This window comes from Meleagris gallopavo, chromosome 16 (assembly GCF_905368555.1).
Source record: "Meleagris gallopavo chromosome 16, MGAL_WU_HG_1.1, whole genome shotgun sequence".
Taxonomy (NCBI): Eukaryota; Metazoa; Chordata; class Aves; order Galliformes; family Phasianidae; genus Meleagris; species Meleagris gallopavo.
This window is the reverse complement of record NC_139419.1, coordinates 14,052,618-14,075,480: the sequence shown is the minus strand read 5'-3', so window position 1 is coordinate 14,075,480 and position 22,863 is coordinate 14,052,618. Positions and strand designations below refer to the sequence as shown.

The 22,863-nt window shown below is 48.9% G+C and overlaps 1 protein-coding gene across 1 annotated transcript; it reads right to left on the bottom strand.

Moving 5' to 3' along the window:
* Nucleotides 1–1,402: 1,402 nt before the first annotated feature.
* On the bottom strand, nucleotides 1,403–22,524 carry LOC146543276 (uncharacterized). The gene is made up of 5 exons (XM_085237212.1): nucleotides 19,621–22,524; nucleotides 8,967–9,015; nucleotides 6,988–7,094; nucleotides 4,602–4,652; nucleotides 1,403–3,314 (listed from the first exon to the last, which is right to left on the bottom strand). Exons 1-3 carry the CDS (start codon nucleotides 19,987–19,989, stop codon nucleotides 7,000–7,002), a joined length of 513 nt encoding a protein of 170 aa, XP_085093338.1. The 5' UTR covers nucleotides 19,990–22,524; the 3' UTR covers nucleotides 1,403–3,314; nucleotides 4,602–4,652; nucleotides 6,988–6,999.
* Between the last annotated feature and the right edge of the window lie 339 nt (nucleotides 22,525–22,863).

Sequence of the window (22,863 nt, the reverse complement as noted above, 5' to 3'; positions counted from 1 at the left end):
GGCCATTGGAGTGGTGGTGTCTGGCACTGGGCATGCCATGCAGGGGTGAGCACTGAGCTGAGCTCTGCAGTGTCAGAGTTGCCCTGGCCTGCAGGCATCGTCACTGACTGTCCTGTGAACCCGTCTTCTTCCTGACAGGGTCTGCTCACTTTCACCATTGAAGACAGGGCCACAAAGATGATGAGGGGCGTAGAGCACCTCCCTGATGAGGAAAGGCTGAGTAAGTTGGGTCTGTTCAGCCTGGGGAAAAGAAGATGATTCATGTTTATGAATATCTAAAGGGAGGTGCGAGGCAAATGGAGGAGGTTCTTCTCGGTGTTGTATAGCAATGGGACAAGGAGCAGCGGCCTAAAACTTGAACACAGGCAGTTCTGTGTTAACATATGGAAGAAATTCCTTATGGTGAAGGTGATGGAGCGTTGGACCTACTGTAGGGAACCTGCTTTAGCAGGGCGGTTTGGCTCGATGATCTCTTGAGGTCCCTTCCAACCCCTGCCATTCTGTGATCCTGCAGTTCTGTGATTTTTGAAAGCACTGTGTTTATGCAATCACAGGGCTTCTAATGCACAAAGGGTGGTGTAGAGTTGTTGGGAGGGGAAAATCCCTTTCCCAAGGGGACCCGACTCAGCCCTTTCTGGCCTGAGGTGGCACAGCCAGGGCTCCTGTTGTCCCCTGTGTGATCCCAGCCTCTTCCGTGTCCCCTCACACCCCTGAGCACTCTGCTGGTGCTCGGGCACACAGAAAGCTCCTGCTGCCCCTCCTGGGTCTTTCTCACTGAACCCACAGCTCTGGGAAGGCAAAAAGCATGGCAGGCCCACTGCCAGGACAGGTGTGGGGCAGGGAGCCCAGGGCAGTGAGGCAGGGCCAGGTTGGGCCTCCTGTTCACGTCCCACTCATGGCTGATGTTCTCGGGCCTGTTGCTGATGCCCACATTCTCTTTGTGTCTGTTTTGCAGGGATGTGGGCCAGCAGCCCTGGGCCACAGCACGAAGAGGAAAGCTTTGAGCTCTCACTGCCCTGGGGGTCCAATCTCAGTGGGGTCCTCCCACCGGGGGCAGAGCAGGCTGCAGCCTTCCAGCGGAGTCCTTTGGTGTTGGAGTGAGTTCAGCTGCTGTCCCTTGGCTGCAGGATGCGCGCCAGCGGGCCTGGGGAGTAGCAAGGATGTGCTTGGAGCCAGCATGGGGCTGAGGTGACAGTGAGTGGGCGTTCAGCAGTGGGTGCTCACTGCTGCATCACGTCCTGCTGGAGACACGCAGGCACTGCGCCCAGACAAGGCTGTGTGGCCGCGTGGATGTGGCCGAGGTGCCACCAGACACGTGGACTGAGTGGGGAGGGGATGTGGGGAGGTGAAGCACAGAGTGGGGCAGCGAGGCTCAGGTCAGCAGTTCCAGCAGGCAGGAGGCACTAAGAGCTCAGTGTTTATTGGTTTTGCTCTGATGGCTGGTGGTTCGTACAAGGAACGGGCTGACTCTGCTGTGCACACAGACACACGTGCTGCTGGAGGCTGCCTTGGGGAGGCTTCCAAGCACCCTGAAACGAGGCCAGTCTGCACCCAGCTGCTGGTGCCTGGATGGTCATGGGAGGCACGACGTTGTGGGCCATCCGCAGCCTGTGCCAGCACCCAGCTGTGGTGAGCCGTGCCTGGCCGTGTATGTGCGGAGCAGCACTGCGCTGCTGCTGCAACAGAGGCACCTCTGAGCTCCTCCCTGTGTTCACAGGACCTTTCCATTTCACTGCTACTTCTACAGCGCAGGCTGCTGCATGTGCTGCCTCTAAGGCTACTGCTGCAAGCAAGTCTAACATGCATTGCCCTCCTGAAGCTGAAGACCTCTGTACTGCTTCCAGCAAAGCGCTTTCAGAGCTGCTGGCCTGTCCCTTGTGGGCTGAGATGTCAGGCATTTGCTGCTTGGGTGAGGGGTTATGTGCCATCTGAGGAGCAAAGTGAAGTATTCAGGCAGGAGTTCACAGCCCCCAACAAGGACACGCTCCCCACCCTTAGGATTAGATGTCAGGGCTTAGGAAGACTGTGGGGGAGCTGGGGGCAGAGCTACAGGAGCTGTAGGCTTTGTGTGCTGCCAGGATCCTGCCTGGAAGGGCAGCACCACACACAGGATGACCCTGGCAGCCATTGTCTGCTCGGAGGCTATTTTCAGCACCTCTGTGTTGCTCACCTGCAACCATTCTAGATGAAGTCTTGAGGAAATCCTCACTATTTATCCACTTCAGCTTTTTTCCTTCCCGCATTGCTGGCTGGAATGGCTGTGAATTGAGAGATCTGTAGAGGTGTTTTTTCTTTTTTTCCTGGCAGACTAAATTGATTGGTGCTGTGCATCCCATGTGATATCACAGGGACTGTAGCACAAGGATGTAAAGTGCTCACAGCAGATGAGAGTGCTGCAAGGCCTTTGGGGCAGCCTTTACACTGCAAAGAAGGAACTGAAAAGCTGGTGGATGGGGTTTAGTGGGTTAGGAGATGATGGATCAGCACCCAGTGCATTTCTACCTACTGTTTACTCTTCTGCCCCACAGAGCTTCTGTCACTGTCTCCCAGTGTCACTGGTCACATCCAACTCCTCTGACTTTCAAATGTTGCCATATGGGAAAGGGCTTTGGAGATGGAAAACCCTCCAGTGTCCGGCCCCAGCACTCTCTGGCTCCTCTCTCAATTTGCAGATATTGAACCGAAGCAGCAGGCAACGGCTTCTGCCTGGAAGCCCCTGATGGAGCTAAGCACTGCCAGCCCCCAGTGTCAGCAGTGTGTGTGTGCAAACCCCATCTCAGTTCAGCCAGAAGGGTCAAGCCAGACAGCTGCCAGCTATCGATGTTCTCAGGTCATGGAACAGCTTTGCATTCTGCAAGGTACCTGAAACAGGCACTTCCTGCAGTGCCTAACTCAAAAAGAAACTGGCCAGGCCAAATCATTTGGTGCTTCTTGAGATTTCGCCTTCTGTTTTTAGGCATTGCTTTTTTCTCTTGGTGTAGAGTGGTGCCTGCCAACCCCAGCAGCTGTGTGGGATGCTGCCAGTAAATTTCTGATTAGATCAATGCTGCAGCTTTACAAACAAGATGAAGTGTTTATTTCTCAAGAAACAGCAAATGTACCTGACCTGGCCTCAGCACAGGGAAAGCTCTTTGTCCTACCTAAAGTAGAACTGCAATGTTGAATGTTCTTCCTCCCCTCACCCAGGTTTGCCATAAAGATGCCCTGACCCCACCCCCCCCACCAAACCCCTTGGTTCACTCCAGGTCTCCTCCAGGAAGGCTGCAATGCCGCTAAGTTCTGCAAGCTGCCACCACACGCCATGGAAGCCGGAGCTGTTGGGGAACAGAAGGAGAGGGAGTGAGGCTGGACTTAAGTTGGTACCCAAAGACAGAGGCTTGCAGGAGTGGGAAGCACACAAAGAGGAGGAGTAAGCATTGGTGGTCCGTGACCTGGTCAGAAGGCAAATCCAGCAAGGCTGGTGCTGATTATGGGTTCTGCTTCCTCCTCTCCCTTCCCTTTCTTTTCCCAGTCTTTTCCCAGCAGCAGACTGCTGAGATCTCCACAAGGGCAGAGGAGGGGCAGTTCCTTTTCCTACACCACGCAGAGCATGTGCACGCAAAGTAAACATCAGATGTAAACTCATTTGGGAAACACGATGAAATCAGGATGCAATTCAGGTGTTTAAGCACAGGTGTCCAGTTCCACCAGAGATGCTATGAGGCATCCAAAGCTCTGCAAGGTGTGAGAGCTGTAACTTGGGGCTTACAGAAGATCTGCTCTTCTGGGAATGACAGCAGGAAGCTGGGGAGATCCCAGGGATAGCTCCGATGGGGCCAGGTGGGCACCTGGTGGGCACCTAAACTATTCCCCAGGAGCAAACCCCCACTACAGGGCTAGATTCACTTCAAGGCAGATGACAGTAATGGCTATAGAGGTATATTTCCATTTCTGGATTTCTGATCCTCCTGACAAACGGGAGTTTTCACCATCTCTCAGCCCCTTGCTGGGTCCTGGGAGTTCTCTGGGCACTGAGTAAATGCAACTTCAGGTGAGCGAGCGGCTTGTTCAGGTGGCTCTGCAAAGTTCTGCAGCCAGCAACACCTCTGCCAGCTCTGTATTGCTCAGAGAGGCTCAGGCTGTATCCCAGCAGGGCCTAGATCTTCACAGATTGGTAACAAGGTACTCATGGAAAACACAGAGACCACGAGACCGAGGCAGGAGCCTTGCAGTGGTGGGGCAACGCAGACAGAAAGGAGATGGGATCTCCCTCCATCCTCCTCCCTGAAGCATCCAGGCGTGGAAGCAATGGCATGCAGGCCAGGAAGAAGCATTGGGACCCCAAGCCTGCTGGGGATGTTATAGGAAATGCAGGCTGAGCTCAGGACACCAGCCCAACCCTCCCACCCTGCAGTGCTGCCCAGGGGCTCCCTGGGCATGGACAGAGGAAGTGGGGAGGAGAAGTGGCCTTCTTCAGGGACCGTCTGATTCTCAATCCGTGGACACAGGGTTTAACAGGACAGCTACGTGTAATGACCACGGCACAGGGGTATTGCAAGCTGTGGCCACCTAACGCCACGATGGAGCTGACTGCGATGCGCAGTGAGGGAAGGGACACATACCAGCAACTGCTCTAAGTGCTGTCGGTCTCAGGCTTGCTGGCTGTTTCAGGCCTGCAGGAAAGGAACAGAACAAAAATATGCAGGCAATTACTGAGGGGAAGATAATTGCATCCTGAAGCTAAAGCAGAAACAAACCAGTGGCATCAGGGAGAATACTTGCTAGGCAGAGCAGTGGTCCTCAGCCCAGCAATTGCAGGTGAGACCTGCTGATGTATCTCATGGTCTAAGGACATGGCAGCTCAAATCATGGGGAGCAAAGTGAGAACCTGCTGGCAGTATCCCACTGCTTGGCTGGGGCAGTGCTCTGCCCTGATTGCCATACTGGGGATGGAAAGGGGAGAGAGGAGAACCAGCCCCACCAGGCTGCTCTTTGCCTGTCTGGTTGCAGAGCTCTTTGTACACTGACAGCTCCAGCCTGAGCTCTCATCTTATTTGCACAGGTGTAAAACTCAAATGGCTTCAGTGTCCCAAGCTGGACTTAACACCAGAATGAAGTAAGACCAGGGCTGAGCTGTGAGAGCGCAGATGAGCAAACCAGAAACCACAGCAGATATTGCCAAAAGCCCTTCCAACATGCAGGGACCTGCTGCCCATTCTTGAAAAGCATTTCAGCTATGAAAAGCTGAGGCTGTTTATCCAGACATTTTTGCAAAGGTGGTCAAAACAAACTCTAAACCCTTGGCTCTGAGCGCGTGAGAAGTTCTTGCTTTCAGCAGCCCTGATAGAAAGGGATGTCCTCTTCCCAGCTCGCTGCCTCCTGAGATATGGGCTCTCTGAATGTCCTTTCTGCAGTGCGCTGGGAGGCACCAAGAGCCCTTCTCCACTCTCCCCACCTCTCTCTGAGCTGACATTGCACTGGTGCAGCTGCCAAGGAAAGGGCTCTAATTATAAACTGGCAGATACTTGGCGTGCCTAAGGAAGGTTACTTCAGCTGTCAAGATAACCTGATGCTCAGGGGCTCTGTGTCAGCTCTAAATTGCCCAGAGGATTTGGGGTGGCTTACCTTGCAGAGCCAAAACAAGGTTAAACTGTCTCATTACACATGCACAGCATACACACATGCTGTATATGATATGATATACTGCATACAGATAGTGCATCACAAACACCGCTGGGAGGGAGTACCTAACAGTAAGCATGCATATGTAAACCACCCCCAACTGCATTTAGTTCATGAAACCTGAACAAATGATTCACGTATGCTAAAGCAGGAGGAATTGAGCAAGGATGCTCTAGAAGAACACACACCCACGCGTCTCTGTTTGCACACGCATTCATCTGTGCACTACATCAGACAAAAGCACGACGATGGAGTGCGGCTGTGTGAAACCAAGCTCCCCCAAGCTGTGGATTACAGAAGTGTTCTCTGAGTGCATCTAAGTATTGAGCAATGAAACAGCGAAGGAAAAAGAATCCCAAGCAGGTGCCTTTTAGTGGCTGAACAGCACAAGGTAGTCACACTCTTCTCTTGTTTGCACAAATCCTATACCCACACTGCTCTCCTACTTTTCCCAAAGTGGCCAGGAAACTGGACAGACAGCTGCCTGGCTGTGAGAGCACACCTGGGGCTTCCATAGGTGCAATTTCTCCCCTTCCTGTCACCTGGGTCATGGCAAACTTCGGGCTGAGCCCACTCTCAATCTCTTCAGCTCTAGTCCTTCAGCCTGGAGGACTCTGAGGGATGAGTCTGCATGCAGTGGCTCTGCCACAGTAATGAAGCCTTTCCTCTTCGTACCCAGAGCACAACGCCCCGCATGTCTGCACAGCGATGGAGGACAGCTCAGACAAGGCAGACCAAGTGCAGTGCCTTGCATGGCCACTGCAGCCCAACAGGATGCTGGCTGGACACTGGGTGCCATCAGGGGCTCAGCTGCCACCCAGAGGCATTGCACTGGGAAAGACCTCTCCATTTCCACTGCATTTCCCCAGATAGGACACAGAGTAGTGATGGAAACCCTTGCTGACATGTCAAGCAATTCAGGTCACTCATGAAAACCTTTCTTCACCGGCCCACATCAAGAAAGGAAATAGTGCCACCTGCTCTCCAGTTCTCCTCCTCCTGCATGGCCCAAGCTTCTGCCACAATCAGAGAAGGAGAAATATCCCGGGATTATTTTGTGTTCCTCCACATCCCGCATTCTCACAACATCACCCTTCCCTCACCCACTCCTGCAGCTCCTCTTGCCTCCTGCAGCAGCCCCCAGCCCCAGGGCCACCAAACGCCTCCCCACAGGGCCACCAACACCACTGGGAGGTGCCAGCAGCTCTCCTCTCCCCCCAGCCCCTTAAGGACACGTCTGAGCTTAGCAGAAACAGAGCCCAGGAGAGCAAGAAAATAAAAGAAGGAGGTTGCAAGGAGAGCTACAGCCAAAACAAGGGTACCCACAGAGAGCTGTGTTTACCAGTGACCCTCATGGTATCTCCTGGAAGCAGACGGGTGCTGTCTTCTCCTCACATAGAGATCTGTGTCTACAGTCTCCTGAACCGCTTGTTCTGGAAGCAGGACAAAGAGAGAGAGAGCTCTGTTGATAAGCCCCTCGAAGTCTTCAGCAGGCCCTGCAGAAGTTTGTGTGGCAATAGTTGCTGGTGGGGCTAAGGAGGTTTGGAATGGCTGCCCCAAGTGCTGCATCCTATGTAAACACTGACCCCTTTCCTTGGCTGAAAATACATCTATCCTCTCCAGCTTGATTATGATTTTCCAGTGGGTTGGTATGTTTGGAAACCCAGCACACTGACCTCCTGAAATCACAACCACTGCACAGCACATGGAGACCACAGCCCACGCACTCTTCAAGAACCAAGAGGGGCTTCTGCAGCCGTGATTTACTCGGCCCCACACAGGCAGAATTAGGGAGTCGCTGGCTCCAGCACGCTCACTGTCCTTATGTGCATACAGAGGAATGGTCACCAAATGGCTCCATGGCCATTCCATTGGCCTCCCTTCTTCTCCATGCTGGCTAAGAGAGCAGGCCTGACGAGTGCAACACACCCTCCTCCAGTACCTGAAGCTGTCTTTCCTGCTTTCCTAGAAAGTGCCTCACCTGCTCACCTGCTCTGTTTCTCACATTGGTTCAGGCAGCATAGAAAAGCACAAAACAGAATGGCCAGAAATGGGTCACTTTTTGGAGAGCTGCCATCAGTGCGTTGCTGTTTGGTCTCTTCCTTACCCACTGGTGAAGTGAAAATCTGTGCCTGTGCTTTGTGTGTTGCACATACATTTCACCATTGTCGAATAGTGCACACACAGTTATTATGTTAAATGTGTGTGCAGCTAGTCTGTATAAAAATGAGCTGAGGTTTCCAAACACAAATCTGTAGAGTTTACAAAATGAGGAAGGAAGTGAGCGAAGTGGCTTTACCTGTGTCTGATAAAGCAGAGGAAATTGAAATTATGAGGGCTTCCTTCCTTTTAATACACACAATTCTAAATTGCTGGAGAGTAGTCAAGTCATCCAACACACGGCCCAGCCGGTCTGAGAGCTGGTTTTGCAGTAAGCCTTTGGTGTGTGGCCCCTTGGGACATGAAGATGCATTAGAGGTGCTGCAGACCAAAGGCAAGAATTTGCAAGGATGCTCATGATAGGACTAGTATACTTATATGACTATTTAAATAGTTGAACAGGTAATGCTGGTATTCACAAGTGACTGCATCTATCTAGAACACACAGATGGGATGCCAAGTGCACGGGTCCAGTGGGAATCACCCACTGTGTTTTCCCACTAAAGCTAAACAGAGAACAACCAAACCCAGGGGGAGGTAAGGGAGGCCAAAGTAGGTTTGGAGGTGAAAAGGTTTAAATATTTTCCTCATAAGAACAGCATCCAAACTAAGATTATCTTGTTACTGATAAATGCTTTTCTTTCAGAAGATTTCTTCTAAAACAAAACATGGATTTAATTATTTCATGTTGTTAAAAAAAATACTTTTGTGGACAATAGTAGCAAAACATCTAAAGCTTCCAGGAGCTGCCACCAAAAGCAGTTGTCGACTACATGTTTTTGAGGGCTGGCTGGGAACCTGCCGGTGGTTGAAAGGCTGGGACAAGCATGAACCCCACATGGCCCATCCTGGTGCAGCTCTCCTTCATTTGACCAGCCCTGAAGTCTCAAATTGTGGTCTCACCGCTTCCACGTGAAGGAAGGGTTGCTTTGTAAGGGGACAAGATAAAGTTTGGTTTTGAAGTCAACGACACCCCTTGTGCCTGGCAGATACTGCACAGCACTGAGCGCTAACGAAGAAGGAATCTGAACAGCTGGCTGGAAATACAGATGTTCATGCACGAGAGGGCAAAGCCAAGGGTATTTCACCCCATCACTTCTGGTTGAAGTGGCAAAAGCACAATCTTAGAGTTTGGCCCAACTCACCAATCTCTTCCACAATATTCTCAGTGCTTCCAGGAGGAGTGGTTCTCTCCTGTTCAGAAACAAAACAAAACAAACAAAAAAGAATAACAACCTCAGGTGGGTGCCTCCTTGACCTGTCCCTTTGCTCTGAGAGAAGAGCAGGAAGCCCTGGGGCTTTCCACCATCGCTACGATTAAGACCACGGGCACCACAGGAGCAGAGCTGGAGCCCTCCTGCTCTCAGCTGCCTTCAGCTGCTCCACCCAGCAAAGTGGTCTCCATCCCATCCAGCGTGAGTCCTTCAGTTATGCTGCTGTGCAACCACGTCAAGAGCAAAGTCCTTCTCAGGATTTTTTTTCCTTAAAAAAAGCAACATTCAGAGACCTGAAAATTGGCACTCTGCATGCTCCAGGGTTTGGGTGAAAGAGCAAAGAACGGCCACTGCTCATCCTTCCAAAAGACATCACTGGCGTGGCTGACATGCACAAGGAGGAACGACGACGAACAAAACTCAGCACAAAACACAGCAGAGAAAAAGATGAACCAGGAAAAGAAATGAGGCGAAATGGCGTTTGAAGTCTCACAGAATTTCTTATGGAAACACGGGCATTGATCCCCAGGTGGTGAGTACTTGTGGCTTTGTAGTTTGGGATAATAAAGGAAACCGTTCCACTGACTTCAAAAGATCAGAACAAAGAATCCCTTCGTTTACTGTCACAGGAAGAAAAGAACACAACTCTAAGTTGCTTTACTGTACATGCAAGTATCATTTTTGGTCCTGTACACGTCAGCCACACGCTGCTGTCACTGTCAGTGCCCTCTGCTGCTGATAGCCCCTTGCCGTGGCTGCTCTCATTGCACTGCTGCCCCACTGCTCCTCCCTGCAGCACCTCAGACTCATCCTTGGACACAGAGCAGCTGAATACAGAAATCCCCTTTTAACCAACCCCAAAATATCTTCCAAGCTCTCGATTGTGCCTTGCATGTTCTGCACTCATCCTGCTTATGGCAGCTTGGAAATGAACGTGACTTAAGGACGAGGGCTGTGTCGGAGCAGTGGAGGCACGAACACGCAGGGCTGCAGCCAGCTGCCACGCTTTGCTCTCTCAGCAAATAGCACTGAGTGCTGCCAGCAAAACTCTGCTGCAGCTACAAACCAGAAGCAGGGATACAAGTGACTCCTGAGCTCTCACACGAGTATTTAATGATAAGGACGTGTTAGATTGTTTTCCTAGAGCCTATGGATTACAGCGGATCAGCCACGAGCCCAGCGCCTGCCTGCTGATGCTGTGAACAGCGGGTTTGCACTTCAGGTCAGCTCACAGGCGGGCGCCCTTTGGGTCACTCCTCATATGCTTGTAAAATAAATCTCTGCACTCCGCTCCTAAATCTGCTTCTCTTGTCTCCAAGCACAGCTGTGGCTTACTAAGTTTCCTTGCAGGGAGCTGGTGCAAGGAGTCACGTTCCTTACTTGCATGGCAGGTGCGAGCAGCTTGATCAGGACCTGATCTTTAGGCTGAGAAGACTCTTGCTGGGTGCACAGACAGATTGCTGCCGCTCAGGCTTTTCATTGAGGGGTCTCTCTATTTGGTGGCTCACGCTGTAGCAGCCATGGGCTTCAAACAGCTCCCAGAGGCCATCTGAGCAAGCCAGGGAAAGATTGGCCCACCAGGGCTTCACCATCGCCCGCCGGCATCCCAAACCTGGTGCCTTCCCAACAGGTCAGTGCTGATCTGTGGGAAGGAGCGGCTGAACAAAGGAATGGAAAAATACAGGACAAATGGGAAAAGCAAACCCAGCTATCTCCCCCAGACTGCACTCCAGAAGCCCTCCTTCTGGCAAGGCCGCGCTGTGACATTAACTTGACCTATCTGGTTTAAAGACAGCCAGTGGCTCCTGCTGTTGGTTGGGATATCTGAACGGGTCACGCTGGCAGGGCCCTGCATTCCTGTGGGGGCCTGACTGTAACTCAATGCGGTGCTGGTCAGGCTGCCCATACAGCAGCACCCTGCCTGCAGGAGCCCCACACCGCCAGGTGGAGGGGCAGGCAGTGGCCGAGGGCGAAGGTGATGTTGGGACCAAGACTGCTTTCAAACAGGAGGCAGCTCTTAAGAACCATGGGTTTTCCAGCTGCTCCACAAAGTGTTGGCCTCTGACACGACCTCACAGAAACACCAGGATGCCCGGAGAGTCCGGAGCCTCAGAACAGAGCCTGAACAAGAGCAGCAGGAGGAGCAGACCACAGAGCCTGACAAGCTGCTGGTGTACGACTCAAGACTGCTGGCTCCCCTGGGCACAAACAATTTATAGGGAAACCACAGCAGCTCCTCCTGCCAAGCAATTACACACAGGATTAGTGCTTCCCTCACACCCGACTTGGTTATGGCTGCCCGGCTCTCAGCGACTTGCCTTTCCTAAACCCCAAAGGGCGTCTAATGCAGAGCAGACATTACAGAATCAAGCTCAGGCCTGTCGAGGAACTGCCACCCACAGATGTGCCAGTGCCACTGGACATCGCCAGATGCAAGAAGTGATTTTGCTCCACCCTTCCTCAGACTCACTGCAAGAGATCAAATGACCACATCTCAACACACTACCGTCAGCTGAGCCAAGGCGTATGCTGGTGGCAAAGCAAAAATGACTTAGAACATCTTAAGAGTGATTTAAACTAACGTACAGATCTTCACACTTGAGTGGGCTAACAGTGGGCACACAATAGACAGCTTCAGCAGCTCTGCTGGGGAGTTTTATTCAAACCTACAGAGAGTTTTACCACTTCTTGGCAATTCCTCTCACTGAGTTCTTGCGGGTTGCTCCTCACCGTTCCTCTCTCACCACTCTGACTTGCCCTCTCCCCATCCTGTGGGCTCTCTGGGCTCAGTGACTCTCTGCCCAGTTCTCCACCTACTGAGTTGGCCATTAGCCCTGTTTGTTCACTCTGGGGAAGCTCAGTTAGTTACTCCTGACCCGCTCCTTTCAACCCTCTTGTCCCATGACTTCTTGAATTCATCTTGACTCTTCACTTCCAGCCCTGATGAAAACACTTCTGACAGTCGACAAATCTACAAACCCTGGTCCATAGACCATAGTCCTATCTGGCTTTCTATCCCCAAACACCACCCCTTCATTCTTTCTCAGTCATATGCTTTTTTACATTTCCTACTCACCTGCTTTTCCAATTTACTGTCCTATTCTATTTTTCACAGTCCTCTAGCCCACTCTGTGCTCACATTGCCATCAGTTCTTTTCTTCCAGGTCCTGCTGGAAGCTGCAGTCACCTTCTCTGTTCTCAAATTGTGCTGCGTACAATCAAAAACTTTTAAAATATTTCCACCTATTTCCTTAATATCGGTGTTTTATCCCGGTGTCTCTGCCAAGGCATTGTCTCCTTTGCCAAACTTGACATGCCATAGGCATACTCTGTCTTTTCCTAGAAAGACCCTTCATCACATCCTTTCTGTCTTACCTCCATAGCCTCAGAGCATTAGCTGGCACCTCTTGACTTTGCCCCTGCATGCAAGCTTTCATTATTCTTGGTCAGTCCCCTTCCTCATCTCATGGTTAGAATACTAAAAGCCTTAAATGGGCCATTACTCTTCTTCCTCTTGCAGCACCATATTGCCCTTTCTTACGGCTTACTTATATATGGGTGGATTGACTTCATTTTCAGAAGGCAGGCTAAGGCTGTGTCTCCTGGGAGCATAATGGACTCTCCAACCTTCCTCATGTGCATTCAAAGGCTTTGAAGGTGAGCAACCTGTGCCGTACACTCAGCAGGGGCCCCAAACAGCCCATCAGAGTCTATCTGAAGAATATACAGTTCTCTGTAAACCTGGTCTTGAGGGCTGCCTCCAAGTGCTCTGCTGAATAAAGCCTGCAGTGAGACTTATCCGAGCTGAAGCGGAAAAGTGAGGCGCAGAACCCAGAGCTGCTGAGCCCTGGCCATAATGCTGTCCTATTCACCAAAGACTGGGAATCTGAAAAGGGGTCGATACTAATTATTATTACCTCACTGTTAGCTCCCAAATCCCGGGTCAGTCCAAACTGATCCATCCCAAGAAAGTGGTATCTTTGTCCCACTGGCAGACGGAAGTCTTTATCCTGTCTAGAAAAATACCTTTGGGCTTATAATGGCTCTTTGAAGGGTTCACTCCTTGCTGTAGACCTGTGTGCTCCTTTGGAGCCCTCTGTAATGCACTAGCATTTCTCACAAAGCCCTTCAGCTGTCCCCAACACGAGGACTGCTATGTGATCGATTGTAAATCTGTCATTACACATTCTGGTATCATTGCTCATTCCTGCAATTTGGATAGCTAGCAACTATGTTGGATTCTCTTCTGATGACCAGAAGATCTTGAAACCTGGTTTATCAGAAGTGAGGCAGGCTGGAACAAATGGTGCTGCTGATTTATCTGTGAGCTCACTTTGTGTGTTTGCCAGGAGTGGAGAATCTCATCCCTTCTGGCCGGGCTGCAAAGGCTGAATGCTCAGCACTGTGCCCTGCCTCTCTTTGGTCTGCTTATCCCATTTGCTGAGGAAAGATGGTCATCGAATAATGGTCATGCCCAAATCTAGGACATGGCATACACAAGGTAACAGGATTGTTGCTTGTTTGCTTGTTTTTTAATTGATCCTATGTAGATATTTGTCCTTCTGGTTCTTGCACTCAGGGATGAAAGTGTTTAAAAGCCTCTCGTGACCACAGCTTTTACAAATGCATGTAGTTCTTTAGAAATCCATACATTTGACTGCCGTGCTGTTGTTTGGCAGAAATTCACAGCTGTGCTCTGTGAGTGCTGCTCTTTGCTGTAAATCTGATGCTTGGCAGTTCTGCTGGCTAGCTCACATTTTTGCAAGGAAACAGAGCAAGCACACCATCATCCCCAGCTCACTTCCCTGTGTCCTTCAGGTTGCACAGCCTTGGCCTTATTCTCTTCATCTGACTTTCTCCCAGATGCATTTGAGATTTAGATTAATGCTTTCTGAACATTGACATTGACATTGAACTGGACATTTGTCCAAAGGCACAAAGATCATCCAAGCACACAATCCTATGCACGTCTATAAAAAAGGCACAGCATGGACTGTGATGGCTCATGCCAGGACTCTGGCAGGTACCAAACTGAGAGGAGACGTGTTTACTATCAACTGGATTGGATTAAAAAGGGATGCCACAGAAACCAAGTCGATAATTCAAGCATCCACTTGAAGAATTGCCTTCTGTCTGCATGCAATTTCCTGAGATATTCAGTCAGTTTCTGCACTGCCTTTAAACCACAGAATGATCACAAGAATGACTCTGCCCAAGTAACAGGCATTTTAGTTTAAGACTAAAGTATAGATTTGCTCATCTGTTAATCTCTTTGATAACTTATTTAACTGGGATTAAAGGGAATGCATTCTCTCGGGGACACAAGTATGTCCTGAAAACCCTGAGTTTAGTGGAAAGGTCCTTTTTCTTATTCTGGCCCATTGGCCACAGCAATTAGTTAGATATTTTGGCCACTTTTGTCCCCCTCGTGAAAACCTGAAAAAAAATCTATGGCAGTGATCTGCAAATAGTGAAGCAATCTGAAATAATTAGTAAGGAGAACACTGAGCTAATTAGTGTGAGCGGAGTACTGCTCCAACTGAGTTGCACTGAGTTTCCACCAGGCATCCGTACCACACAGTGCTGCACCGCAAAGGAGCCAGGACTCATCACCCAGCTTTGGCAACCCATCTGAACAGAAGTGCCAATGCACAGAACAGATCACCTTCCAAGGATGCCTGTTTACTCCTGTGTACAGTAGCAGCAGTGGTTAATTAGCTCAGGCTTTATGTGTGGAACTTGTAGGCATCTAAGTCAGCAATCAGGCATACTCCTCCCTCTCAAGTTAGACAAGTTAAGGGTTTAGGCCTCTTGTAAGTGCTAACAAGCATTGAAAGGCTTTGGAATTTCTGAGCTGCAATGCTTTACTTCTAGATCTCATTCTCTTCTTCAGTGGGAATACCACAGTCAGGGTGGTACAGGCTAAAGGCAAAGGGAGCTGGGACGTGGTTAATCACACCCTTCATCAAGACTACATTAGACGTTTTATTTTTGCTTCTAACTTCAGTGTTCCAAATCGTGCCTCGGGGCACCTAAGTTAAACGTCTGAAGTTAAACAGTGTGAATACCCCCCTGAGATCAGTTCTGCTCACCCGAAGAGGCGGGCAGGGGTCCTGCTGCAGGCCTGGCAACACTCAGAGCAGAGTACTGACAACACTGTGATCGAGATTTCCCTTCAGTTAAACAGAGTCCTACACATCAAAGGCCGGAACACTGCCACTGCAGAGCACAGCACGGAGGACAAACTGACATGCCAACAGGATAAAGCCATACTGATATTATTATTGGTATGATATTAAGAGCTTGCCTGCCTGTTTATGGTCATTTTCTTCTGCTGCTGCCATCTCGCCTGCCTGACCTCACCAATACCTCATTCAAACAGCCAGGAAAGGAAACACCCAAGGCTACCAAACATACATTGGTTTTCCATCAAATAATATCCACTCTTTCTAATCTTTCCTGAAATAACTGAATTGCTTCTTGCGTCAGCCACGTATTCTTTCTTCATCTCATCTCACCCAGCTGTATGAGCATGTCACACGACTGAAGATGCCCCATCACAAAACGTGATGGTGATACCAAGTGATGACATTTACAATACAGTCAGCTTATGGCTAACACCAAGGCTGAAATTTTCTTACACAAAGTCCTCAAAACCTGGAACAGAGCTCTTGAAAATGTCCAGTCTGAACAGTCATTCAAGAGCAAAGATCCACAGAGGAACATAAATTTCCATCGTCTACCATTCTAATATTCCTGCTTATTTGTCATCCTATACCCCTCCATTTACCTTCTTTAACAAGAATCTTACATCCACTACTGAAACTAGAAATTATTCAACAAGTCTAAAAACAGGGGTCGTGCAAGATGACAGTTTTGACTTATTCTTGGAATATTCTTCTATATCACCTCCCAGACACAGTGTATACAAAACCTCCTACAAGCAAACAAAGCACAAACAATTAAAGGAATTTTCTTCTCCTTTTCAGTCTTTGTCAGTCCCTCTCTTGTAAGGCATGGAGCAGATTCATGCACATCTACATTGCTGGTTGCTGGCTCACATTACCAACTGCTGGTACATACTGGATTCTTATGGATCACGTGAAGGTTTATATCACAATTAATTTTTCAGCCAACCAGAGTTAAATCTTGCAAGTTAAAAAATCCTAATCTGCTAGACTACAAATATAGCTGTTACTTAAATGTCACCAGCTGCTGGGACGGGGAAAGTGATTCAAGGGGAAGGAAATTCTGTACCTGTAAACCTCATTACCGATGATAGACTTGAAAGGCACTGAACCTCTGATCAGCTTGCTGGAACGTCCTCGCTTCCTTAACAGCAAAGAAAAGCAGGGCAGAACTGTCTTCTCATGTTAAAAGAGCTTGGAAGTTCATCGCGTTTCAAGGTGAACCTCAGTTCCACGTGCTGCTTGGAATGTGTCTCTTTAAAAGTCAGGGCTGAAGCAAATGTGAAACGTCTGTTTTCAGATATATGTTCTGATATCATAGAACCACAGCATGGGTGGATGGGAAGGGCCTGCCCACCCCTCCATGGACTGGCTGCCCCCCAGGGTCCATCCAAGGCCATTGGCACCTCCAGGGATGGTCACCCACAGCTCTGGGCAGCAGTGCCAGTGCCTCACCACCCTCTGGGTAAAGAATTTTCTCCTCACATCTCACCTCTTTTAGTTTAAAGCCATCTCCCTTGTCCTATCATTATCAGTCCATGTAACAAGTTGGTCTTGATCTTTTTTTTTTTATCAACTCCCTTTGAATAAGTCCCTGTGCCAGGGCTGGAGGTGGATGCAGTGCCGCAGGTGGGGGCTCATGACTTACAGACAGCACTGCATTCATTTACTGACCTTGGGAGGCACTTCCAGCAGCAGCAGCAGCACTGGTGGCACTGAACCTTTTGACTCACGTCGAACACAGCGTACACAGCTATGGGCCCCTGACTGGGTGTCAGGAGAGTCACTGCCTTTAAGTTGGGGAAGTTACCATGCATTTACCTGCTGCAGACCCCTCAGACATGCCCATTCGGAGCTGGGATTTCCTGTGCCGCAGGGCACGTCCCTTTGGATACAGCTCTCAGCTCATCCCCAGCTGGGGCACTGTGCTTCCAACCGCTGCGTGGCCCACAGCTGACGCCGAGGGTTTTCTAAAACCTGCAGCTGTGTTGAAAGACTTCCAGATTCTGCCTTGTCCTAACAGGAACGCATTCACTACCATCCACGGTACCGCAGCTTGGCTGGCGATCTATTTTACCAGCAAGTAGGAGGCCCACGCCTCCTTGCCATCTGTTACCACTCATTTTTCATTGCTTCTGAAAACAACCTGAGAATAACCCTGCTCTGATTTAGCTCGATGAAGCAGGAAGCCCTCGGAGTACATTTTTCCTACATGGTCTGCTTACTACTCTGTTCCACCTTCACCCATCCCACCTTCCTGCGCTTTGTGGCGTTAATTCCAACTGTTTGCTTGCTCTGTTTTGGCTGCCATAGTGGACCACTCAGTTTCCATGAGAACAGGGAGTCTCTGGAAATGGCTTTTAGTTCATTTAGTACAGTCACGTGCAAAACCAAATAGAAATTCATAAGGAAACAGGTTCTACCCTACTAAACAAAGGCTTAGATGAGTGCAATGAAGGACAGACATCCTTTTGGACATCTGTTTAAAAGACAGGAGAGCTTTCTCTGGTGGAAGACAGGATAATGGAAGGTGTCTGCACTGACACTGACCAACTGCGACTTGATCAGAGTCCATTTAATGAGTTCAGTAAAGAATCCGCAAAGCCTCCTGCTGGCACCGTTTCTGTTATTCTCAATCTCCACAGATTTGCACCTGAATGCTTGCCCAGCCTGGTTAGGTGGTGTTTTCTCTCCATCAAAGCATGTTTCGTGCCACCTCCCTCCCACAGCAGCACCAGCTGCCTGCTTTCTCAGAACCAGGCAGGAAAGCCAGCAGAAATTCTGGATGTGCCTGCTTAAGAAGACTGATGTGATCTCCCAAGGAGCTTTTGCTGCAAATCCTACCTCTGCTAGACAATACTGAGGATTTCATTTTCCAGAGATCCTAACTTGGCACCAACCTACACTCACTTTGAAAGAGATATTGAAATGCTCAGAAGGAAAAGAATGCTGCTCCTTCCGTGAGCAGGTCCTTCCTCGGCCCAGGAGAGGGAAAAGCCTTCATGTGTCCACCCAAGCCCAACTCTTGGGTGGCACAGAAACAACACCTCCATCACGCCACGTACCTGGGGAGCCAAGCCCACTCAAATCCTGCTCCAGAACTGTCCCAACACACTTTGCATGACCGTAATTAAAAACTCTGCCTTTCTGGCACTAATGCTGTTGAAAATTATGTTGAAAAGCTTTCCATTGTACTTCAGGAGGAAGATGTTATTTTGCAACGATGCGTTTTCACATGAAAAATCATTGCTATTTTTGATCTGCAGCAGATCTAATGAAACTAATAGCATGGACGTTAGTAAATGAAAGGTGCCAGTAAATAAATAACCACTGGAATTACTGCCTCCACTCATGCGCTCTGCACAACAGTCTCACATTTCGTATGTTTGCCTCTCTCCCTCCACGTGGATGCACTGATTCCTCCAAATAGCTCAGGCAGCTCTTGACGAAGAAGGAATTATGATCTCTTAGGGAGCTGCCTGGCTCCCCAAAAAGGTTGTTTATAGCAGCACCTTCAATGCTATGAAAAGAAACCTGTCTCTTGGTTCTTTGGCAGGCTGTGGTTACCGACATCAAGGTCTGTCCTCTAAGGGGATGGCTTCGTCCCACCTGGGCCCAGAATGTGCTCACTGACACAGAGGGGTATTGGCACTGCAAGATACGTGTCTCAAGAATGAAGACTATAAACAGCTGCTAGCATAAAGTAACACAGCCTTGCATAGCTGCCATGCAACTCTGTCATCTCAAGGGCACAATCTGATGTATTGCAATGAGGATAACGATAAAAATATAAAGGCATGTGTCTTGTTCCATTCCCTAAATAAGTGCCTTGGCCAAGTAAGAGAATTTTGCAGGTTGCCAATAGCAACTTTCATGTTTTCAGAGTACACTGTGCACCATCTTCATGCAAAGCAGAAAAATTACCCAAGTCTCTCTCATGGCTCAATAGCATGTGTTCAGCCTAGGCTAGGCCAGGTGTCTGCAAAGCTCCTGTGCCCTACCACACCATATCCTTGCCTGAGCAAAGTGGCCAAACACTACTGCCCGTCGGAAAAGTGGGAGATTTTTACAGATAAAAACGTGCCCGATCATTTCTGAAAATAAGGAATGAAACCTGTTTCTGTTTACACAGGAGGGAATGTTGTTTAGATAGACACACACATGCACAGATACTAACGTGAATGCAACATATATAAAAGTAAGGTCACACACGGTTTCCTCTCACTGACTGCTCAATGTTGCAAAAATATGGAAGCACTGTTATTCTTCAGAATAGCGAGGCTTTCCGCCCACCTCTTCCCCATCCAAATTTATGGGCTGTGCATTTCCACAGGCTTAGCTCCCCAAGCAGGAGCTGTAGGTCTGCTGGGGCCTGAAGATTTGGATGGGCCTCATACCTGAACCCTTGTATGGCTTGCCAGATGTGGAGAGTAAGCTGCCTCCTTTCCTGAGTGCTCCACAGCTTCAGACATAGCATCGGCGCTTTTGTGCTGGTGATGGTGGGACTTCTGATCGTGGTGGCCCTCCCTTTTCCTGGCGTCTGTGTCGAAGAAGACGTGGGTTAACCTGTCCAGGTAGTGCTCCAGCTCCTCCTGGGTGTGCTCCAGTTGTTTGCCAACATTACTGGGAAAAAAGGAAGAGGAAGGTGGAGGGCTTTTGCTTTCCATCTCTTTCTTGACCTCCTCCACGTGTCGGTTATGCTTCATTAGATAAACCACGATGACAAACAAGATCAGGCACAGATACACAACCCAGACTTCTTCCATTTCGGTGGCTAATGCTTGTCAACGTACTCAAAGGAAAAAAGACAGATGTGCCAAACACAGTAGGTGTGTCAGTATCCACGGGAAAGGACTGTTGCCAGGAATCAAAGCACTGTGGTAATGTAATGTTCTATTTTCTAAGGCAGTGTGGCTTGCAAACTTTCCTTCAGTTCCAACTATGAATGCAGCAATGTGGACAGCAAAAGAAAATTTAAGCAAAGAAAACAGAACGGTTTTGTCCCTGGAGTAAAATAACTTCAGCAGAAAGGTGGAGGATCATCTGTCACAGCTTCTTATACCTTAAAACAGCAGTATTCCTCCTTGGTTTTGTTAAGAAACTGCAGGTACAATGCTTACTACTCTTCAAAACTCTTCTTTTTGTGTGGAGTTTGAATTCTCGTCTTGCTTGAAGTGGTAAGGTTTTCTTCTTTCTAATTCAAAGAGAAGATAAAGTAGGATTGGGTTTTCCCTCTCCTGTGGAAGATCATAGATTGTTTTATCCTTTGGGGGTCATGAGATGCCAACTCCAGGTGCACACCCAGCACTCCACAAACTGTCAGAAGGAAATATCAGTTGCTTGAGGTTGCTATAGATTCAGTAGGCCTGGTTTTGTTGGGAGAGGGGCTCCCAGGCCTCGGGAGGTGGTTCCAGCTGCACCCAGCAGGGATCCCTTGGAGAGCCTTTGTAGGCTGCTCAGCTGCGGCTCTGCCCCCCAGCTGCTCAAGGCAGAGGACAGGCAGCCCAAGGACCAATGAATGCATTTCCACAGACCGAGCCTGAAAGGGGATTGGAAGAACTTACCAACCAAAGTTCACAGCCAAAAGGGAAACAGCGACAAAATCTGCCAGGATGGGGCCAGCCTGTGAGGTGGGAGGGCAAGCCACCAGCCATCAGCACCGCTCTCCCCTCAGAGTCAGGGTCTGCATGGAATGGGATTGCGTTTCCTAACCTTTGCTAGGGGATCTTTTTACAGATGAGGCTGCCAAGCCTAAAAGGAGCAGAGATCACACCCAGCCCGCTGCTGCCTCTGTGTGTCAATGCACTTGGTCTCATTCTTCTGCCGCAGAAACAACTCCAAAATTCCTCACTTCGTTCCCAGAACTGAGATCTTTCCCTTGCTTTGCTAAGGTGAACGGTCTGAGAAAAAAATACAGTGCCTTGTCATCCTCCACTTCTGCTGTTCCAAGACCAAAGCTATTAGTCAGGTTCCACTCTAGAGGCACTGTTGTACTTTGCAGCCCCTTTCTGCCTGGTTTTTACATTTTTACTGAGGTCACAACCACACTGGAGGCTCTTGTGAGCAGTTTGCTGGTACAAGCCTGGCCTGCAACTGGTGCACTAGATTTTGAGGGGCACCACCAAAGGGATATAGAGCTATGAACCTGCCTGTGCCTCTCACAGCAATCTCAAGTGCACGGCACAAAGCTTAGGACAGGAATGCAGGCAGAGACAGGTAGGTCAGCACTAAGCTACATTTTCTACCAAAACTGGACACTTTCTCTTTTTCCCACTGCTGTACAGTGTGAATTCTGTGGGGTGACATCTCCAGCTACACATATTACAGCAACTAGTAGAGCTAACTTCTCCCCTAGATCTGACACTGCTGCAATAAGACATCCCAAAAACCATAAACGTCACCAAAAGTCTAAAGAAACTAATGGTACAAAGGGGAAAAAATTCAAATGTCAGTAAGACTGCATTATGACTTTGATGAAGAGGATTAGACTGACTGAGTAGCAATAGCATTTCCTAACCTACAATAATATTATTTCCTTCAAAATTAATGAAACGGTAATGCAGCAGAGATGCTTCAGACATTGCAGAGCTGACACATACTACCTGTGGAACTGACCAACCCTAATCCTAAACCTACTAACCCAAACCCAAACCCTGAGCCTAGCCCTAACCCTAATAACTCTAACCCTAACTGGAACCTCAACACTAATAGCTCTAACCATAGAATCAAAGAATGGCTTAGGGTGAAGTGGACCTTAAGAGTCATCTGGTTCCACCCTCCTGCCATGGGCAGGGTTGCCTACCACAAGACCAGGTAGCCCAGGGCCCCATCCAAACTGGCCTTGAACACCTGCAGAGATGGAGCATCCCCATGGATGAGCACCACCATTGATGGTGCTCTCCAGGCAAACCCTGGGCATAACCCTTTGGGCATAATCCTAATGCTAATAAAATTAACATTAACCCAAACCTGAATCCTAACTCTAATAGCCCTAACATTACCACTAACTTCAGTACTCTAAACATAACCTTAAAAAAGTTAACCCTAATCTTAACCCTCTAAACCCACCTCTATCCCTAAAGTCTAATCCTAACCCTGATGCTAATAACCCTAACCATGATAAATCCAACTCTAAACCCTAACACTAACTTTAACATCCCTGTCCCTCTACCTAAACTCTAACCCTGACTCTAAAAATACTAACCCAGGCCAAGCATGGCAATGAAGAAGTCCTGCAAAAGGAATATGTATTGGCTTTGCAAGTCAGCATTATATGAAAATCTCTGAAAAACCACAGCAGCCTCTCACCTGTGATAATGTTTTTTTTTCCTGTGATTTCCTTGCAGATAACATGGCTGGATTAAGTTACACTGAACATTCATCTCACTGGTATCTCCTTTCTAATAGTGAATATCTAAAGAAAAGAGACCAAAGCAAGAATGTGTAAGGCTGCTTCCTAGAATGCTCCTGCAGCCTTCCACAGCACAGGAACATACCGTGTCTCACCAGCTCTAGATTCATCTGAAAAAAGAAAGGGAAGAAAACCAAAGCTATTTCCCAGGCATATTCTGCATAACCTACTAGGTAAGGAAAGAACTGTAGCTCTGAGGTCATATACAGCATGCTGCTTAATCTTAGTA